General features: G+C 40.7%; 1 protein-coding gene across 1 annotated transcript in view; it reads right to left on the bottom strand.

Annotated features, from left to right (window-relative positions):
* Nucleotides 1–2,044: 2,044 nt before the first annotated feature.
* Nucleotides 2,045–19,917, bottom strand: part of LOC123774411 (uncharacterized) — a 31,941-nt gene continuing 14,068 nt past the window's right edge. The window contains exons 9-17 of the mRNA XM_045768681.2: nt 19,672–19,833; nt 16,506–18,325; nt 14,820–15,012; nt 13,526–13,754; nt 10,066–10,223; nt 8,711–8,816; nt 8,000–8,209; nt 5,720–5,877; nt 2,045–4,111 (exon numbers count right to left, since the gene is read on the bottom strand). Of these exons, the coding sequence (XP_045624637.2) occupies nt 3,638–4,111; nt 5,720–5,877; nt 8,000–8,209; nt 8,711–8,816; nt 10,066–10,223; nt 13,526–13,754; nt 14,820–15,012; nt 16,506–18,325; nt 19,672–19,833 (3,510 nt within the window). The 3' untranslated portion in view covers nt 2,045–3,637. The remainder of the gene's footprint in view (nt 4,112–5,719; nt 5,878–7,999; nt 8,210–8,710; nt 8,817–10,065; nt 10,224–13,525; nt 13,755–14,819; nt 15,013–16,505; nt 18,326–19,671; nt 19,834–19,917) is intronic.

The raw sequence follows: 19,917 nt of genomic DNA, 5'->3' as shown, positions 1-19,917 counted from the left end.
TACCTCAGCCTCTACTAGTGGAACCACCATGGCTTTCCCCCCACCCATTTTAGAGCTTGAAAAGGGAGTATACCAAATCACTGTTTTTCCAGAGGATTTTAGGGCAAGGACTTGGGGTTGCTGGTGATTGTGGGGCCTTGATACCTATAACAGTGTCGTCTCAAAGGTCGTATGTGAAGGCAGATCACCAGCCAAATCAGGATAACATACAGTGGAAGGCCAAAAATTAGACTTAAGTTGTAAGAAATATAACATCAAAGCCCTTGGAGAACGAAAAAATTCCCATTCCTTCTATGTCAACAAAAAAGCTTGAAGTGGAAGGTGTGTGTACACAAAGCAACCTGATAAGCAGCTGCCCGAGACAACAGTTCGGCCAATACATAGGTCTGGCTGTGACAAAGTTGCACATCTGTGGGTAATAGAACTTCTGTACCCAACAGGCAGAGTGATGGGGTCAACCTTATAACAAAAGTTGCACTGTAGCAGTCCACCCCTGAATTGAACAAAGAATCCATCCATACTAATTAACAAAAGAATGAAGTAAACAATCTCTTGGATGCATGTGAACTAGTCCAGCAACTGGGAGGCCTGGTCAGGGACCGGGCTGTGGGGACAATGAGCCCTGAAATCATCGGAAAGTAGTTGTTCAATCCAACCGAAATGAGCCGATGTGCATGAGAAACGCCAGCTGTCGAACATAATGAATTGTCAATGTGTGGAAGCGAGAGGGTGTATAAACCACAGAAAAGGGAAAGTATCACTTAACATGACTTGAGCAAACCCTTGACAAAAGGTGCAGGGCACCACCAACACTTATGAGTCGGAGTAAAGTGTAAAAAACACACACACACATTAGCAACCAAGTCACAAGCACTTCCTGGTGCCATAAGCATCAAGTGTCACCTCAAAAAATTAAACTTGCAAACCTTGTACGTTGACTATGCAATATAGTCAAAGTATATAATGTTACAATATAGCAAACAATATGACTTGATTATATAGAACAAAAATAAGAGAAACAGTTTGGATTTAAATGAAGCATTCTTTAATTAAAAAAAAAAATAAAACAATATAATACAGATTAACACAATACAATTGACTCTTCAAACTCCCATCCCTAATGTCGCAAAAAATTACTTTTGGGAGCCGAGTAATAACATTTTCCTGTGTAAATTGTGGCGGTCAATGCTTATTGTAGATCTGGGGCCAGATTCACGAAGCAGTTATGCAAGCATTTAAGAACCTGTACATCTTTCCTCAATCTTTGGCGGCTTTGTTTACAATTATTAAACAGTTAATGAGCTCGGAAGCACCAGGAGGCTGTTTATAACAATAACAACAGGTGATTGGCAAGTTTTCATGCTTGTAAACTGTTTAATAAATGTAACCCAAGCCGTCAAAGATTGAGGAAAGATGGACACGTTCGTAAGTACTTGCGTAACTGCTCGTGAATCTGGCCCCTGGTGACTATTTTATATTAGAGAATCCAGACAAATAAAACTTAAGGACGACATTTTCTTCCTCAAAGTAAAATGCAGATTAAAATACCTGTGGTGGTTGTCAGCATATTACAGAGGGAGCTTGAGCATTTGTGGGAAGTTTATCTCGGCTGTGTGAGTGATCTGTGATGCCGGCACTTCACACTGCCCCATGGAAGGATCAACACATGCGTGAAAGTGTATCTGAAAATTTGGCATCAAAATAATTTCCATACCATTGGAGTCAAGCGAACAGCACGCTGGACTTGTGATCCTGTGGTCCTGGGTTCGATCCCAGGCGCCGGCGAGAAACAATGGGCAAAGTTTCTTTCACCCTATGCCCCTGTTACCTAGCAGTAAAATAGGTACCTGGGTGTTAGTCAGCTGTCACGGGCTGCTTCCTGGGGGTGGAGGCCTGGTCGAGGACCGGGCCGCGGGGACACTAAAGCCCCGAAATCATCTCAAGATAACCTCTAGAAGATACCTATTTATCATAGTATTTATTAGAGGTGCCTTCATTGGTACAATAATCATGAGATGTAGATTGGTATTTAACTAAAAGAAAATTTATGGGGCAATTTTATTTACTTAAGGTAAACACTGAAATTTTGTATAACTTCCTAAATGACACTTTCTGAAATTTAAAAACAAATAATGATAGAGAATATTAAATAAGAAATATTTCCAACCTAAGACTTTTATCCCAAAATTGTTTAACATTATCATGAGTTATTTGTAAAACAAAAATACTTTGTCAAACTATAATTACACAGTTTGGGAATACTGTTCTGTATTTCATTAAAATAATATCACTGCATATCCCAGCCAACGCCTAAACAAATATATGATCATGACATAAGTTTTATATTTAACAAAGTTCAGTTAAATTTAAGATTACATAAATGTGCATGTTGGTAATGGAATGAGTGCATGGGTGGTGGTAGCCCCCACCGTGGTCCCCCTGGCAGGTGTTTAAACACCACAAACTATCCACCTTGTTCCCCCTGGCAGGTGTTTAAACACCACAAACTATCCACCATGGTCCCCCTGGCAGGTGATTAAACACCACAAACTATCCACCGTGGTCCCCCTGGCAGGTGTTTAAACACCACAAACTATCCACCGTGGTCCCCCTGGCAGGTGTTTAAACACCACAAACTATCCACCATGGTCCCCCTGGCAGGTGATTAAACACCACAAACTATCCACCGTGGTCCCCCTGGCAGGTGTTTAAACACCACAAACTATCCACCTTGGTCCCCCTGGCAGGTGTTTAAACACCACAAACTATCCACCGTGGTCCCCCTGGCAGGTGTTTAAACACCACAAACTATCCACCATGGTCCCCCTGGCAGGTGATTAAACACCACAAACTATCCACCGTGGTCCCCCTGGCAGGTGTTTAAACACCACAAACTATCCACCGTGGTCCCCCTGGCAGGTGTTTAAACACCACAAACTATCCACCAAGCAATAATAAAGATACCTTCAACAGCATGTATAACAATAAAAAGTGAATGCAGAGACTCACAAGATGGTGAAATATCAAAATAAATGATTAAATTTTACAATTTTAATGTGAATTGTAGCAATTATATTGTGCTGTACTTTTTTTTTTACATCAACATGTTTTGATGTATGATGATTTTTAGCAGTTATTTTGTGGGGGTAGGGGGGAGGGGGTGCATTGTTAAGGGTGTTTGGGGATGAAGTGTTCGTAATCATTCAATATTTTGGTTCCCAACTGTTGGGTCACGACCCCCACCCCCCATTGGTGGTGTTTTGAGCATTAAAAAATAGGGCCATTCCCAAAATGTTGGGAACCATTTGATTTAATGTATATAACTTGCATCTATGGAGGAATGCATTAAAATAATTGGTTAGTAATAATAACAGTATTAACACAAAACATATCAAAATCACTAGGTACAGTATCATACATAAGAAATTTAACTGAAAATGTCTTTTATGTGGTAAAACATACAAAGTATTTATGTTTGACTACACCTGTATATTTAATTATTCTTGTATGTTAAGTTTGTAGCCAAAGATATATTTACATGTTTACTGAGCAAGTGGCTATTACTGTTTGTGGTTACCTTCTGCTTACATAGCTACATTTGCCTCACCTTGAGTGCACCTTACTAACTCATATAAGGTTACCATTCGGTGATTTGAGTGCGCATAAGTGGTCGTCTCCACAGTTTCTTTCGTCTCTTATTTCTTGTGGTGAAACGCCTTGACTCTGCTCTTCCTCTGTTGCCACCCATAAGCTCGGTAGTACGATGGGTTTCACTGTTGGACTCCAGTGTATTATTTGTGTTACTTATGGCTTCATCTCCTTTGACTGTAACTTGTATTGAATAAGAATGTGCACCTCTAGCATTTCTTGTAATGCTTCCTGCCTGTCTTAAGTCCTGGTAGCATGTATTAACACTTGTACTGCCACCTGGTCCACTGCTGGAGTTCATCATGTTTCTGGATTCCGAATCGTTAATGCAATACGACACATCAGGGTGTGCCTCACGGCCTGTTTTACCACATCCTTTGTAATGAGCGTTGCTCGACATTTTCTGTTGAGGCGATGATATTTTTTCACTGTATCTTGCCGATTTGCTCATTTGATAGGTCACCTGAAGAATGTTAATTTACATTTAATACATTCAAATTGCAGATAACATACTTTCTGGAAAGAATATAGATCTCAATTTATACATATAATATACAGTACTTGAAGGGTAGGGCCTAATCAGCACGACAAATCAAGCAGTGAATATAATGACTATGTTTTCTGGTGGATCCCCAGTAGCTGCTCTTTTCTTTGCTCCGGTACCACCGCACCTTGGCCCAACAAACCGGGCCTCCGAGAACCCTTTCGTTGCCTACCGTCACCCACGAACTGTCTCCCTCACTACTAGGCAAGGAAAGGTAATTATCAGGAGAAAGTGCTAAGCCATTACAACTGTATAGCATTTGGAAGGGGATTTGGGATAGGACAGAGGAAAGGAAGCAAGGAATTAGAGAAATACAAGAAAACTGGGGAAAATTCACCAAAAAGCATAGATGCAACAAAGTAAGGACTTCAATAATTATGTATCCTGGTAAACAAGGCAAATAATAATTGCCAGTGGGTAAATATCTGAAGTGATCTGCCTAACTGGCACTAAATGGCAGCTCAGGTCACCCTTGCCCCTCACTTTGAAGCTGCCGGTGTAAAATCTCATAATCCAACGGGGAAGAAGGGAATGAAAGCAAGGACCGGGAGCTACTGGCAGCCCACCAGAAAAGGGCACTTCATTACATTCAATGCATTATTTCTGTGATGAATTCCTCATTAGTTCTTCAAATTGACTCAATAGCCTTGCAAGAGGGGCTGGTTTTTTTTTTTTCTTTTAAGAAACAGAACTGGCAGATTTGGCTAGCCTATTCAACGGCATGAAAGATGGTCCCAGGGTTAAGAAAGGCAGCCATGCAACAAATGCACAAGTACACACAAACACAGCTACACTGATAAACATAAAAAAAGACCGTCCTCAGAAGCCAGGGCTTCTACTTGGGCTGCCAGCCCAAATAGACAAGTAAACAAGTCAAGTCATTTGAAACAAGCCAGAAAGGAGCTTTGGCTATAAGGAGCTCTGACCAATGTCACTTCAGACTCACAGCTAAGGTAACTATGGAGCCCAGAGCTGCAATCTGGTGGTGGAGGCATATAACTACTGGTGGAACTGGCTCAAGTGTGTGTATATAGTCATCAGGATTGCCATATTTATTCACATAGTTGCTTGTTTTGTGGCACTACTTTTCTGGTCCATCTAATATTCCCAGATTCCTTTTGCCTCTAATGAGGGACCAGATTTTGCTCCTCATCTCCTTTAGGTGTTTATGACTCGAGGGCCTGGCGAGGGCCTGGCGAGGGCCTGGTGGGGCATGATTGGTCTGGAGCTAACCAAGCAGCTAGGTTGGGGAGCCGCTGAGATAAAGCCCTCGCAGATAATCTTTTAGTGGTCATTGTGATCAGATACAAACATCCTGTAGTGTTAAACATTGCTGAAGAAATGGCATTTCACCTATTTCACCCAGACACACTAAGGCAGATAAATTACTACACATCACTAATCCTTTCACTTGCAACATTTTGCATAAATAATATTTAAAAATATATACAGTATTATAACGTCTACACAACTTCTGCAATTATATATATATAAGAAGGTAACACTTATCCAGCATAGTCTACTTACATCAGTTCTAAAATGCTTCAAATTATGAGTGATCTCATGAGAAAGGTCAACACCAAAGTCCAGTGAAGAGCAGATAACACGATACAGCTCGGAATGTGCTTCCTGATCCTCACAACCTTGTGAATACTCCCAAGCTTTCCTAAGGAACTCAGGTAGATCTGGAACACACAGTTAAGATGTTTAACACAATTATTTGTGAGTGTATATTATGCGTATTTCTTTCATTGAAAATAAATTTAGTGCAAAACCCTTTCCAAATCAAAAAGTGCCAAACATTTCTTATAATTTACATTAAGAAACTTTAGTAATGATTTGTCTTCTTAATGTACACAGTAGAAATTAAATCAATACATAGCATACCCTGAAAAATTTAAATCCTATCTATCTAAACCTGATCAAAACTTAGGTACCATTCAGATTTCTGACAGTGGAACCTTGGGTGACGAGCGGCTCCATCTACGTGCATTTCAGGTAATGAGTGAGTGACTCGCAGAAAATTTGTCTCGATTGATGAGCTTCCGCTCGGTTAACGAGCAAACCACGTGGTGCTTCCTAGTGTTCCTGTTGGTTCTCGGATGCCTCCGACGACAGTAGTGTTGTTGTTTCACAAGACGAGTGTTTCACATGACGAGCTCGGTGCCGGAATGAATTAAATTCGTTAACCGAGGCACCATTGTAGTTGTGATTTTTTGGGGGCTATTAATGACCAATTAGTCTAGATTTTTCTTATAGCAAACGATACCCTATATGTTTTAATATGTTAAGATACAATATAAAAATAATGAGTATTTTTGCATATAAATAATAAATATGCAAATATAATATGAAAAAATTGTTTGCCATTTTGTAACTCAAAGGCAAAACAAAATATGATTATAGTGCTATGTTGTGATGCCTGGTAAACTTTTGCTGTCACCCTGAACTGCTCTCGAAGTCTTCAATGCTCATTCTTTCAGCTACAGACTGAAACTGTACAACCTCCAGCAGCAACAAAGTCCAGGTACACAGCCAGGTGTCAACAGCCCAGAGCTCAGCTGGGCAACAAAGCCCAAAAACTTAGCCCAGTGACAGCCCAGAAACATGGCTGGGCAACACATTCTGGAGAACAGTCGGGCACAGGCACCAGAGAACGCTGGGCAAGTGGACCAGAGAATGTCAGGTACGCGGAACAGAGACCGTCGGGCACAGGCACCAGAGACCGCCAGGCACAGGGCCAGAGACCACTGGGCACGTGGGCCAGAGACCACTGGGCACGTGGGCCAGAGATCATCGGGTACAAAGGCCAGAGACTGTCGGGCACAAGCACCAGAGACTGTCAGGCACAAGCACCAGAGACTGTCAGGCACAAGCACCAGAGACTGTCGGGCACAAGCACCAGAGACTGTCGGGCACAAGCACCAGAGACTGTCAGGCACAAGCACCAGAGACTGTCAGGCACAAGCACCAGAGACTGTCAGGCACAAGCACCAGAGACTGTCAGGCACAAGCATCAGAGACCGTCGAGCACAAGCACCAGAGACAGTCGGGCACAAGCACCAGAGACTGTCAGGCACAAGCACCAGAGACTGTCAGGCACAAGCACCAGAGACTGTCGGGCACAAGCATCAGAGACCGTCGAGCACAAGCACCAGAGACAGTCGGGCACAAGCACCAGAGACCGTCGGGCACAAGCACCAGAGAACACTAGGCACAGGGGCCGGAGAACGCTGGGTACACAGCATACACACTGGTCCCTGGTAAGCATTTGTGATTCATCAGGCCTTGTGTGACTCCTGTCTTGACCAGTACCAGGCTGTAGCACCAGGGAACTATAGAAAGGCCTCTCAAAATTATATACTTAGAGATGGTTGATTTCTTTCAAATAAATATTAAAATGTAGCTAAAAATCTACTCTTTCCTTTGCTATGAAAGGAGAATTAATAGTCCAGTCCTTAAAAGTAGAAAAGGGCCCTTAAGATCAGATACTTTTAGTAAGTCATTTTGGTGTATATAAGAAATAGGAGAGGTGCTAGCATGCTACCTTATACACTTCTGTAGTTACTATAAGAGAGTAAGTCAACTTACGCATGATGTTGTTATACACTTCTGTAGTTACTATAAGAGAGTATGTCAACTTACCCATGATGTTGTTATACACTTCTGTAGTTACTAAAAGAGAGTAAGTCAACTTACCCATGATGTTGTTATACACTTCTGTAGTTACTATAAGAGAGTAAGTCAACTTACCCATGATGTTGTTATACACTTCTGCAGTTACTATAAGAGAGTAAGTCAACTTACTGATGATGTTGTTATATTCACCACTGATGGTCTGCACGTCATGCTGGTAATACTTTACTAAAGATGCCAAGATCTTGATAATGAACCATAAAGTTTCTTTACTGATGCTGGCACTACCATTCACTAACGAATGGAAACAGGTGCCTAGGACTTTTGAGAGCATATTCAGACGTAATTTAACATCCTCTGTTCCTCCAGACCAGTATATTTCTGCATGCAGAGAAATGCAAACAATTAGTTAAAAAATAAAGCAATAATTTTGACACCAAGTAATAGTTGACAAACAGCTGATGATGAAATTCTTGTTAATTACTAATATAGTTAAAACTGGAAGTAACAAATCAATGACCTTATAACACAAGCTACTGTATTGACTTTCAGTAAAAGATTAAAGACTACAATATAAATCATTAATGTATTAGTACAGTATTTTCTTTCTCATTACAATAATGGTGGGTCTAGCAGATTGTAGGTGCCCTTCCTACTCGGGAAGCTGGGAAGGGGGCGGAAGATGAGAGCACAGCAGAATTAAATTCCCTTTACTGGCCACAGCTCAGTAATGTGTTGTGCCGTGCTCTTACTGGCCACAGTCCATGGGGCACTCAAACCTTCCATTTCATCCCAGTCCACTGGATTGGGTTTTGTTTATATGGGTTTCCACTAGATATGTTACAGCATGCATTATTTAAAGTGAGAGGGTAGAACATTTACCTTCCAGAATGTCAGTAAACAGCTTCAAGTTCTGCATCTGATGAAGGACATCCAGAGCCATAACTGCTAATTTGTGTTCCGATGGAGGATTCTCTTTATTGATCGGCTGTATGAAAGAAATTTTGGGGGATAAGTTATATACAAGTAACAATTTAGTATTGACCGATTTTTGGACAGAAAGTGAGCGGTGAATTTGTTAATCCCAACTTTGTGTACATAGACAATTTCAGGATAAAGAAGTGTAATTATAATCGTTACATATACTAGACGTTAGCTCTTCTAGTAAGGGCACAAACGTGTTTCTACTTGTTCTTACTAAAGACGGGGATAAATGTAGCAATCTCTATGGAAACTAGTAAACTCTCATCAGAGGACTGCTATACTGTATTCAGTGTTATACCAGGTTTTTCAGGATATACCTTATACAAGAGCTCATATTTTATACTACAAGTTAAAGACATTTATATAAGGTAAAAGGGCTTTTGAAAACAACAGCTTCTGATATTACACAAGGATGTACAGTATTTCTATAGACCTATGCTTGGAGGTACAAAATATATCTGGAGCGTAGCCATAAACACTATTGAAGAAGGACTTTACAAAAGATTACTAGTCCCACAAATCTTGGACTTAATCAACAAACAAGTATACTCTAAAGCTCCAATATATTAGCACCAGTACTTTAATCTGGTACACTTGAAGAGTGTTCTTACTTGGCTCTAGTTCACATCTCTATTTTACACTGGAAATTATTCAAGGTGGACGCACATATTTAACAGCAAAGTGAAAACGACACGGAACACGAACTTAAAACATTGTGCACATGGCGGGAAGTTACACACAATTGCCAGCTGCCCCTGGGACATGTAAATAATCAATGCTATACCTAACTAGTTTATATGATAGCACCACAAATAACACCAGTTAGTTCCCTGCACTATAGTTACCATGTTGGATGGTACCAAATGGGTAGAACATCTGAAGAGAAATGATATAATAACCGACAGACGGTATGGGTTTCGATCTGGGAGATCCTGGGGTCCTCCAGATTCCTATGTCTGGAAGATCCTAATATACTTAATTTCTATGATAGAGCCACAGAGATTTAACAGGAAAGAGATGGTTGGGTTGACTGCATTTATCTGGATTTAAAAAAAGGCTTTTGACAGAATCCCACATAAGAGGTTGTTCTGAAAACTGCAACATATTGGAGTGACAGGGTCTCTTCCTTTCCCTTCCCAGTCTTCACCCTATCTTTCCCTTGACCCATTTGTCCCTTTCCCCTCAGTGTCTCCTCCCCTTTCCCCTTCTCTCAGAAATGTTTTCTATCAGAAACAAAAAAAATATTTACCTACCATGCAACTATAGAAAGAAATCTTGTGGTGATGTAGACTTTGGATGACACACAGTGCTTGGTCAGGGTAGCACTGCTCGATACACTTCACCATAAGTGAGACACCCAACCGCCCAATCAACTCCTCCTCGGCTGGTGTAAACACCCGACTTCTCTTACCTGAAAATATAATTCAAACCATGAATCCTTCCTTTTCAGTATGGAATGGTTGAGGACTGCCTTAGCAAGCAAGATGTGTGTAATTAGACTCTTAATAGATTTGAGAGGGTTCAGCTATGAGGACAAGATAAGGGAAATAAACCTTACCTTCTTACTGAAGAAGCATGGGGATATGATCATAACATACAAGATACAGTGGTACCTTCATTTATGGTGACAAGCAAAATGTGCAAGTGTAATTCCAAAGAAAATAATCATCCCCATGATGATTCCTTCAAGGGTCACCAAGGCATACTGGTTTAATGCTTCCATGGGTATCGGGGTGAGAGGGCAGAAAGATGGAATGTTGTGCATGCATTAGGGAAGGTGGGAATTAGACAGGGCAGGTGAGTGGGTGGTCGGTTGGATGAGTGGGAGGAAAGGCAAGATGGGATTAGAGGAGGTAGGTATTGGTTGAGGCAGGTGAGTTTGTGAGTGGGTAGGTGAATAGGTTGGGATCGATGTGTGGGTGAGTAGGTGAATGGGTTTGGATGGGTGGGTTGGCAGTCAAGTATGCATATACCCTTGCTCCCTTCCTCCGAATGACACGTGGGCATAGCCCTCCATGCTATGCCCTCCAAAGTGGGATCCCTCAGGGCTCTTCTTAATTTATGTTAAAGGTCAAACAAATGATGCAAGGCTAATGAGGTGAGAACTGAGAAAGTTAAGTGCTGAAGGAAGACCTTGACAAACTTCAGAAGTGGTAGATAAATGCTTGTTGAAATTCAATCTAAACAAATGTTAGATAATGATGATAAACAGACAGGAGACCTACAGAAACCACATGGAAAAGGCAACTACTGTACATAAAAATATAAGAAAAAGGCTTGGAAGTAGATATAATCTCTACACTAACACCAAAAGCTCAAATGAATAGGATAACATCAGCAGTATATGGGAAGTTGGTAAACATAAAAACAATTAATTTTGATTCAAACTTTTATAAATACTGTATAAACAAAGAGGCTTTAATGTCTATTACAGTACTGGAATACTATATGTGACACTAGAATAGAATCCGCACCTCATGAAGCACAGAAGCAAACTTAAGTACAGAGGTTTGCAATTAGACTCTTAATAGATTTGAGAGGGTTCAGCTCTGAGGACAAGATAAGGGAAATAAACCTTACCTTCTTACTGAAGAAACATGGGGATATGATCATAACATACAAGATACAGTGGTACCTTCATTTACAATTTAAATCCATTCCAAGAGATGCATCGTACACCAAAAAATTGTAAACCAAAATGAATTTTCCCATGAGAAATAATGTAAATTTAATTAATCCATTCCACACACCCAAAAATATTAACTTAAAATTAAATTTTATACAGAATACTACTCATATTTTTTGCTATACTGTACAGGTACCTTACCTTTATTGAGAACTCTTGTTGGCGTATGGAAGACGGTGAGGAGGAGGAGAAGGGAGGAGAGGTGTTAGTGCAGACGATGAGTCACAATAACGTGGCTGAAAAATGTTGACCAGACCACACACTAGAAAGTGAAGGGACAACGATGTTTCGGTCCGTCCTGGACCATTCTCAAATCGATTGTGTCAAGTCCTTCTCAAGTCAAGTCGACAATCGACTTGAGAATGGTCCAGGACGGACCGAAACATCGTCGTCCCTTCACTTTCTAATATGTGGTTTAGTCAACAGAGGTGTTAGTGCTTGGAAGGGAAGTCCCATTCTATTATAACATCAGGCAGTGATGACATTTCTGAGGTACTCTCTCTCCTACTTTTGCAGGCATACCACTAGGACCTGGCTGTGGCTCACTGCTTGCTTGTCTCACTAAGAACCTTTATAATGTATACAGCAGACACTTGTTTTTCCCTACATCTTAACATTTGTCTGTAGTGAGACATCACATCTCTTTGTTTATCCTCTATCGTCATCCTCATAATTATTTTCTTGGGTTGAACTTTACCACTTGTCTTTCTTGGGATCCATGGCATGATTTAGCAGTCTCCGTGGTGTAGTGGTAAGACACTCGCCAGGCGTTCCGCGAGCGCTATGTCATGGGTTCGTATCCTGGCCGGGGAGGATTTACTGGGCGCAATTCCTTAACTGTAGCCTCTGTTTAACGCAACAGTAAAATGTGTACTTGGATGAAAAAACGATTCTTCGCGGCAGGGGATCGTATTCCAGGGACCATAGGATTAAGGACTTGCCCGAAACGCTACGCGTACTAGTGGCTGTACAAGAATGTAACAACTCTTGTATATATCTCTCTCAATATATAATAATAACTTTTATGTTCAAAAAATAAAAAAGCAGAAAAACAATGAAATTCTTTACAAAGTATTCAAGTGCGGTCATCACTCTAGGCAGAAGACGCTGGTAAACACTGAGCGTGCCTCGCCCGCGCCCAACAGAACCAGAGCTCGCTCCACCCATACAAGTATCAACAAACGAATCGTGTTCCAAGGCAAACGTTGTACACCATTTCAAATTTTACGATGAATTTGGTATCAAATACCCAAAAAATTGTATTCTAGAGCAGTCGTAAACCAAGGTACCACTGTACTGAGGGGAATAGATGAGGTGGATACGGGCAACCAATATAACCTGAAAGGAGGAAGATTAAAAGGACATGCGGGGAAGCTGTATCAGGTATATAAAGTTGAGTGTGAGATGTAAGGAAATTCTCATACTCTGCATGGGTGGTTGGCAAGCGAAATATAAAAAGAAATTGCCAAAGTCACTTCCATTGTCAACATAAAAGACAAAATAAGACAGAGCTATAAGAGGGGTAATAAGCATGCCAGGTATGAAAGGTTAGGTGATGGCATGATGAGATAGATCTCACCCCCCCCCCCCATAGTTACTCATATTTAAGCCAGCCTTGTAAACACAAAACCTGGGCCTGAATCCGTGCAGGGTGTGATGATAGCTTACCGCTCCTTCACTGTTCAGTCCTGGCCAGTAATAATGGGAGACCTGGATGTAAAATGACTGGCAAATTGTTCACTGGGAAAAACAAATAGAGAAATATTTGATAACTAAATTTTGTAGGGAGCAACAAGATGGAACACTTCTGCTGTAGGATCTTCTAAGTTCATACAGAACAACACTGATACCCACCTAACACTGACAACAGGTTTTAACAGTAATCACAATTGTTAAAATTCATTAACATCACTCTTCTTTAAATTCTTAAATTGTAATTTTTTACCAATCCAATATAATATTGAATATTATAATTTGAAAATTACAACATAAAGCTGTATAAAAATTGAGATTTATATTTCTCTCACCAGACACAGACTTCAAGATAGTGGCTAAATTTGCTCCAACTGAATGGATGTCATCTTTTTTAGTCAGAAGATTAAATATTTTCACAAGTTTTATCTTCTTGAGGCGTTCCGAGTTTAACTCTGCTATCATGCGCAGATCTCTAACAATCTGGTTAACTTGAATGCTTTGACATGCATTTGCTGCAAACTCCACATGTTCCACGTCCAGTTCATCCCCGTAGCCTTCAAGCTGCAAAACAATATTCAGTATTACGTCTTGTCCTTCTAAAACTATAAAACTTAATCCTTTAGAGAAACTAAAATTTTTATGAAGGTTAACAGAGAAAATCACAACCCGTACACAATTAAATTTTTTTTATTTAGAATTAAGTAGACACGTCAACATATTTACATGTACTGTACTGTATATGACAAATAATGCCACTGCTAATAACAAATAATACCAATGCAGGAGCCGGTAGCTGAGCTGACAGAACACTGGACGCGTGATCCTGTGGTCCCGGGTTCGATCCCAGGCGCCGGCGAGAAACAATGGGCAGAGTTTCTTTCACCCTGATGCCCCTGTTACCTAGCAGTAAATAGGTCCCTGGGATTTAGTCAGCTGTCACAGGATGTTTCCTGTGGGTGGAGGCCTGGTCGAGGACCGGGCCGCGGGGACACTAAGCCCTGAAATCATCTCAAGATAACCTGCTATATTCATGATTACCATTTCTGGGCAGCCCTCTTAGTAACACCCCTGAGCCATTATCAGTTAGACTACCTAATGCCTGGTACCCGTGATCCTCACTGCCCACCAGGGATAACGGCCCATACAACCTTCCCTCACCCCCTCTACAAGATGAGAGCTTTATGGAGATTTGAGATCAACCCAATACGAGCCTGCCCTCAAAGCCATAAAAGGATGGGGGGGAGGGGTCACAAGACAAACTTCCCGCAAGAAATATTTTGGGTAAGTGCTAAACTTCCAAAGACAGAGCTGACATCTACTATGAAGCTAAATGACTTTTTCCTCTGTCATCTAACCTCCATGTATGGTGCTAGTCATTGACGTAGGTCCATGTGTAAGGCTGAATGCTGATAGTGTTCCACATGCATATATGCTGCTAACATTGTTTGTGTCTTGTTACCACCAGTTCCCTCGAGACATGTAAGAGACCATCTGAACAGTTGATAGTTCTTTTAGGATAATTTTATACATTTTTGCCCTGAAAGCAATACAAAGGCAAAATCTATTCTCTAACACACAGCATTATGACCTAATATCTTCTATTATATTGACCTCAGAAATACTTACTTCATAAGCTTGTGGAGAATATGAACATCCTTCAACATCAATCATCACACCACCAGGCAAGGGCAGGTCTCTTGATTCTGGTGTGGTTGAGACACAAGGTTTTGACACCGTAACTGGCTTCTTCTGTACACATTTCTTTGAAACAGTCCTTTGTAAAAGACCCATTTGTTTTGTCACATGCGAGACAGAGCAGCTGGAATAAAAACAAACCGTTGATATTTTATAAAAACAAACCGTTGATATTTCACAAAAGCCTAAGACATATGGGACACAAATAGAGAAGAGAGGAAGGAAGATCCTGTGAATGATCAAGTGACATACCTGCCTTTTATGGGTACCTTTTTTCACTAAATAAAATTTGCAACATTCAATCAATTCACAATTATTATAGAATCACTGTTAATATCTACACTACCAGCATAATATCAACTTATACAGTACTCTACTCTGTAATTACCCAAGCACAGTCACCTTTGTAGCAATTACTGTGGCCACTAGAAAGTTATATATCTACAGTAGTCAACAGGTCAAGGAAGAGGGCGGCTACGCGTCCAACAATTGGAATTTTACCTGAATTTACTTGGGGCCACCATTTCAAGTACTCATGATAGGAACAGGAAGCTAGTTGCTTGTCAACGATCCCCCCCCCAATATTCCTTTAGTATATACTGATAACTCTCACTAATCCTGATCATATGGGGTTCACCCCCTCTCCCGAGTTAGCCAGATATCTGGATTAGCAGGATTTCTTACTGGGAAGGTCCAAAAATGAACATTCAGTATTCACAATTTTTGTTCCACACCCAACATAATTTATATTTCCACATGCAATAAACATAAATTTCCATGATAAGGGTATATTGGCAAGGTCAGTTTTCACTGCCAGCTGGTAAGGTTTCTTCTGGTGAGTACAGATCTCCCGATATCATTCAGTAGCTTGGCCAACTCTTGGTAACCCAGATTTCTGTTTGAGGTTGGCAAAGTTTGGCAAACAAAAATCAAATGCAATTTGGCTGGATCACCCAAAGGTCCAGGTTATCAGGAGATAACCTGGAGCTCGCGTCTAGATTAGCGAGCTCTTACAGTACTGTCTTAGCATTTACAGCTTCAGTTGGTGCTCGATTCCTTGGAGCACCATTCGATTCGATTCGATCTCATCAAAACTTTTACAATTCTGAACAATTTGGAGGATAGTGATCCAGGTAACTACTTCAAAAGGTCAGATGTAATAAAAACAAGGAGCAACGGTTTCAAGCTAAACAAGCCACAATGTTGGACAGAAAACAGGAGATGCTTTTTCACCCACAGGGTTACAAACCCATGGAACTGCCTGCACACCAAAGCCATTAATGCCAAAAACTGCTGAATTTTAAAATCCAGCTAGGAAAAAATCAGGAGAAATGGGAGGACCTTTGACAAATTGCCGGCTTCGTGTTCTTGTTGAGGTCACCAGTGTGTTAGTGGCCCTCTGATAAGTTCAGGTAAAATTCAGATGGTGGCCTTTAGGTAAATTCAGGTGTTTAAATCTATAATAACTGGTCAGTAAACCTACAATCAACCATAGGAGTGTGAGGAAATATTCAACATGTACAATAATAACTAATTGTAGGATAAGACTCATTATACCTACAGAAATAAAGACTTGAAATTAGCATCAGTGTACGATAATCATAGTTTTTGTCTTACCTCAAGCTGTAGTTTCCATCCTTAAATTTAGAAATTATTGCTGTATTTGAAGGCAATGCCTCAGCTTCGCTAACCATTGCTGTCTTCTGAATACAAGTTTGAACATTACTGTGCTCCCTATTACAACTAGCTTTGCCTTGCTCAGCAGTCTGCGTCGCTAAGTTACCTTGGGCTCCAAGAGCAGATGACATTTCTGTCATTTTAACTTTTGAAGAAGATTCACGTACTGAGTTACACAGTTGTTTTGGTTCAGCATTAGATAAAGGTACTTGCTTTGTGGGGAACTCTGAAGCACTGCCCGATTGATTGCTATCACAGTGAAGCCTTGTGTTCTCTGATGAGCACTGTAGTACCCCTCCCTGTGCCTGCACAACACTTCCTGTGCCGTGAGGTGAGCATAACTCTGCGTGCTGCTCAGAACTCAATTTATGCTGCCCATTCTTGTGATAAACATTCTTTTTGTCATATTTGGGTATTTTTTCTCTCTCTTGTTTGTCACTGTTTATGCAGGAACCAAGTGATGTAGAATTTGATAGGGCTGACACATGCCTTGAAACAACACCCGCAACATCCTCGGACAGAGACCCCTGGCAGCGAGTCTCCTTGTATGTCTGACTATATCCTGGCACAGACTTTGAAGCTTTCTTTTGAACATTAGTTTGAGTGTGATCATATGACTCTTGACATTGTGGTACATTAAAATCCTCGGATTCTTTTCCTTGGGTATTCAAGTCCACCTCCTGCTTCTTCGAAACCCTCCACCTATGGTTTCCTGTGGCAAGTTCCCTTTTGTCAACTGGTACTCCAGGCAAATCCTCTTGGCTTAAATTAATGGATCTTTTGTGGGAATGGAGACCTAATGATGAAATTTCTGTCTGAGTTTTAAGTAGATCCTGACAGGCAGTATTCACTGTATAAGACTTACCATGGTAAACAGGTGCTGGCGATATTAGTTGCTCTTCGTGTCTGGTAGTAGTTGTTGACACATGCATTAGGCGATTTGGAAAGTCAGAGCCAGTCGGAGCCGATGATTCTTCTTGATTCAGATATGATGAATATGTTGTATTCTTTAGTAATCTAGGACCTGATGATGCCACAGAATGTTGGTTAGCATAGACTCTTGATATGTTCTTTCGGCTACACAACTCCTGGCTGTAAATGCTGTCTGTGCTGCATCTGCTTTCAAATGACATTTTCTTAGTAGTAAAACTGCTACTACCTATAAAACTTCTACCGAAATTTCCAGAGTTTTCTGGCAATTTTTTGGTTATATTTGAATCTTTACTATTACCAAATCCTATAGTTAACTGTGTGTTTTCATTATTTCTAATACGATTCATTTGATATTCAAAAGCTCCCAATGAGCGTCTACTTTCTAAACTTGAAAATCTGTGACAACTGGAGGACACATCGACGCTTGCCATGTGACCGTGCCGAGTGTCGCGCTCACCAGGCACCGTACCATACTGTGCAACACGACCATCTACATTATGTACTCCCAGGGAACACTGCATGACACTGTGTGCATTGGTACCACCTTCACTGTGTATCTTGTATCCTGAAACATCAGAGTTAGGAAAGAGGTTTATTCCATATCCCTGACATTGATGAATGATGATGTCCTTGATGTGCTGCGCAGGGGGTGGTTCATGTGTAAGAAAAGTGAGCAACCTATGCAGTGATGGCCTCATCCTGTTGAGATACTCTGCAGGCAATGCACGAATAAGGTTGGACAAAGGTTGCATTAGCATTGGGCCACCTCTGTAGCAATCAAACAAAATTTTCTCCAGAACATCTATTTCTGGTCTAAATAAGCTTATCTGAAACAGAAAATAGTAAAGGCTATACAAAATTTGTAAAAATCAGAAATAAACAGTTAATCACAAAATTAAATGTATAAATTATTAAATTTTTTCTTAAGGATGGAAGCCTTATTAAATAACGTACTTACATCCCAATATTACCTCGGTCAATGGTTTTATTGTAGATTAATAATAAGCAAAGGTGCAACTAAATCGCTCCTGGAACTGACGAACAATAGCTACGAGGAGAAGCTAGAGGAATTAAACATACCAAAACTAGAAGATAAAAGAAAAGAGGGGATATGATCACTACGTACAAAATAATAATGGGAATCCATAAAATTGACAGGGAAGAATTCCCGAGACCTGGAATTTCAAGAATAAACAAAGCTGCCGAAGAAATACAAGAAAATTCGTTTTCGCCAACAACGAACAACCGTTGACATCTTCAAGAAAAAACTAGATTGTTTTCTAAAGAAAGTGCCGAACCAATTGGGCTGTGGTGGGTATGTGGGCCTGCAGGCCGCTCCAAGCAACAGACTGTTGGACCAAGCTCTCACAAGTCAAGCCTGGCCTTGAGCTGGGCTTGGGGAGTAGAAGAACTCCCAAAACCCCATCAAGTAGAGTGGTAGATGGTTGGAACAAGTTAAGTGAAAAGGTGTGGAGACCAAAACCATCAGTACATGTACTGTAGTTTCAAAGCGTTATATGACAAAGAGTGCTGGGAAGACCGGACACCACGAGTGTAGCTCTCATCTTGTAACTACACTTAGGTAATTACTTGGTGCTCAGATGAGCCAGTTGTTGAGAGAGATAGGACCTGCACTCCCCTGACTTGCTCACAAAGCACCACCTTGGTGAGCTTCATTAACGTCAAGGAAGCCAAGTTTAACCTGAAGAAAAACGCTTGTAAGTGGTAGCTTGTGTTGCTGACACAACACCTAAACAAGTCCCAGAATTCTGTATGAATGTGGATGTGCCAAAAACTATTATGGAAATCAAGGAAGAAGTCAAGAGTCCTGTCAAAACCCAACAGACAATGGATAACCTTGTTGCACAGAAACTCTGGCCAGTGAAGATGTTTACTCTTGAAAATTCGAGGATCATTCTCTACCTCATGGAGCCTTTCTTTGCCATAGATAAGAGCCAAGACTGAACCTGAAGAGGTTTTAATTATTTACATAGAGAACTGGGTATGTAATAATATTACATGGTTGGAGTTTGCATTTAAAATTTGTAGCCTCTAATTATGCTCAGCTGGCTATTAATATGCCAACACTTAGCAATTACTGTAATCATTTTTTCAAATTATTTTGCTAACATGACTGATATATGATAAAAAAAATGATTTATGTAAACCTTACTTGCATGGCACAAATGAGAAGACTGACAGCAAGGGTAAAATTGGCGTGATTGATCATGAGCGTGAACAGCAAGTCCCAGGTGCAGGTAGGCAGCGGAACACGCAGCTCACACACCAGCTGACTCAGTTCTGACAGTTCATGAAGAACACACATGGCACTTTCCTGATCACAATAGAAAAAGACAGGTGCTAATACAGTACATCAGAGTTAAGATGGCGGGTGCTGATGTACCAAGGATAAAATAAC

Source organism: Procambarus clarkii, chromosome 61 (genome assembly GCF_040958095.1).
Source record: "Procambarus clarkii isolate CNS0578487 chromosome 61, FALCON_Pclarkii_2.0, whole genome shotgun sequence".
NCBI lineage: Eukaryota > Metazoa > Arthropoda > Malacostraca > Decapoda > Cambaridae > Procambarus > Procambarus clarkii.
Note: the sequence above shows the minus strand (reverse complement) of the source record. Positions and strands in the feature narration are given on the sequence as shown.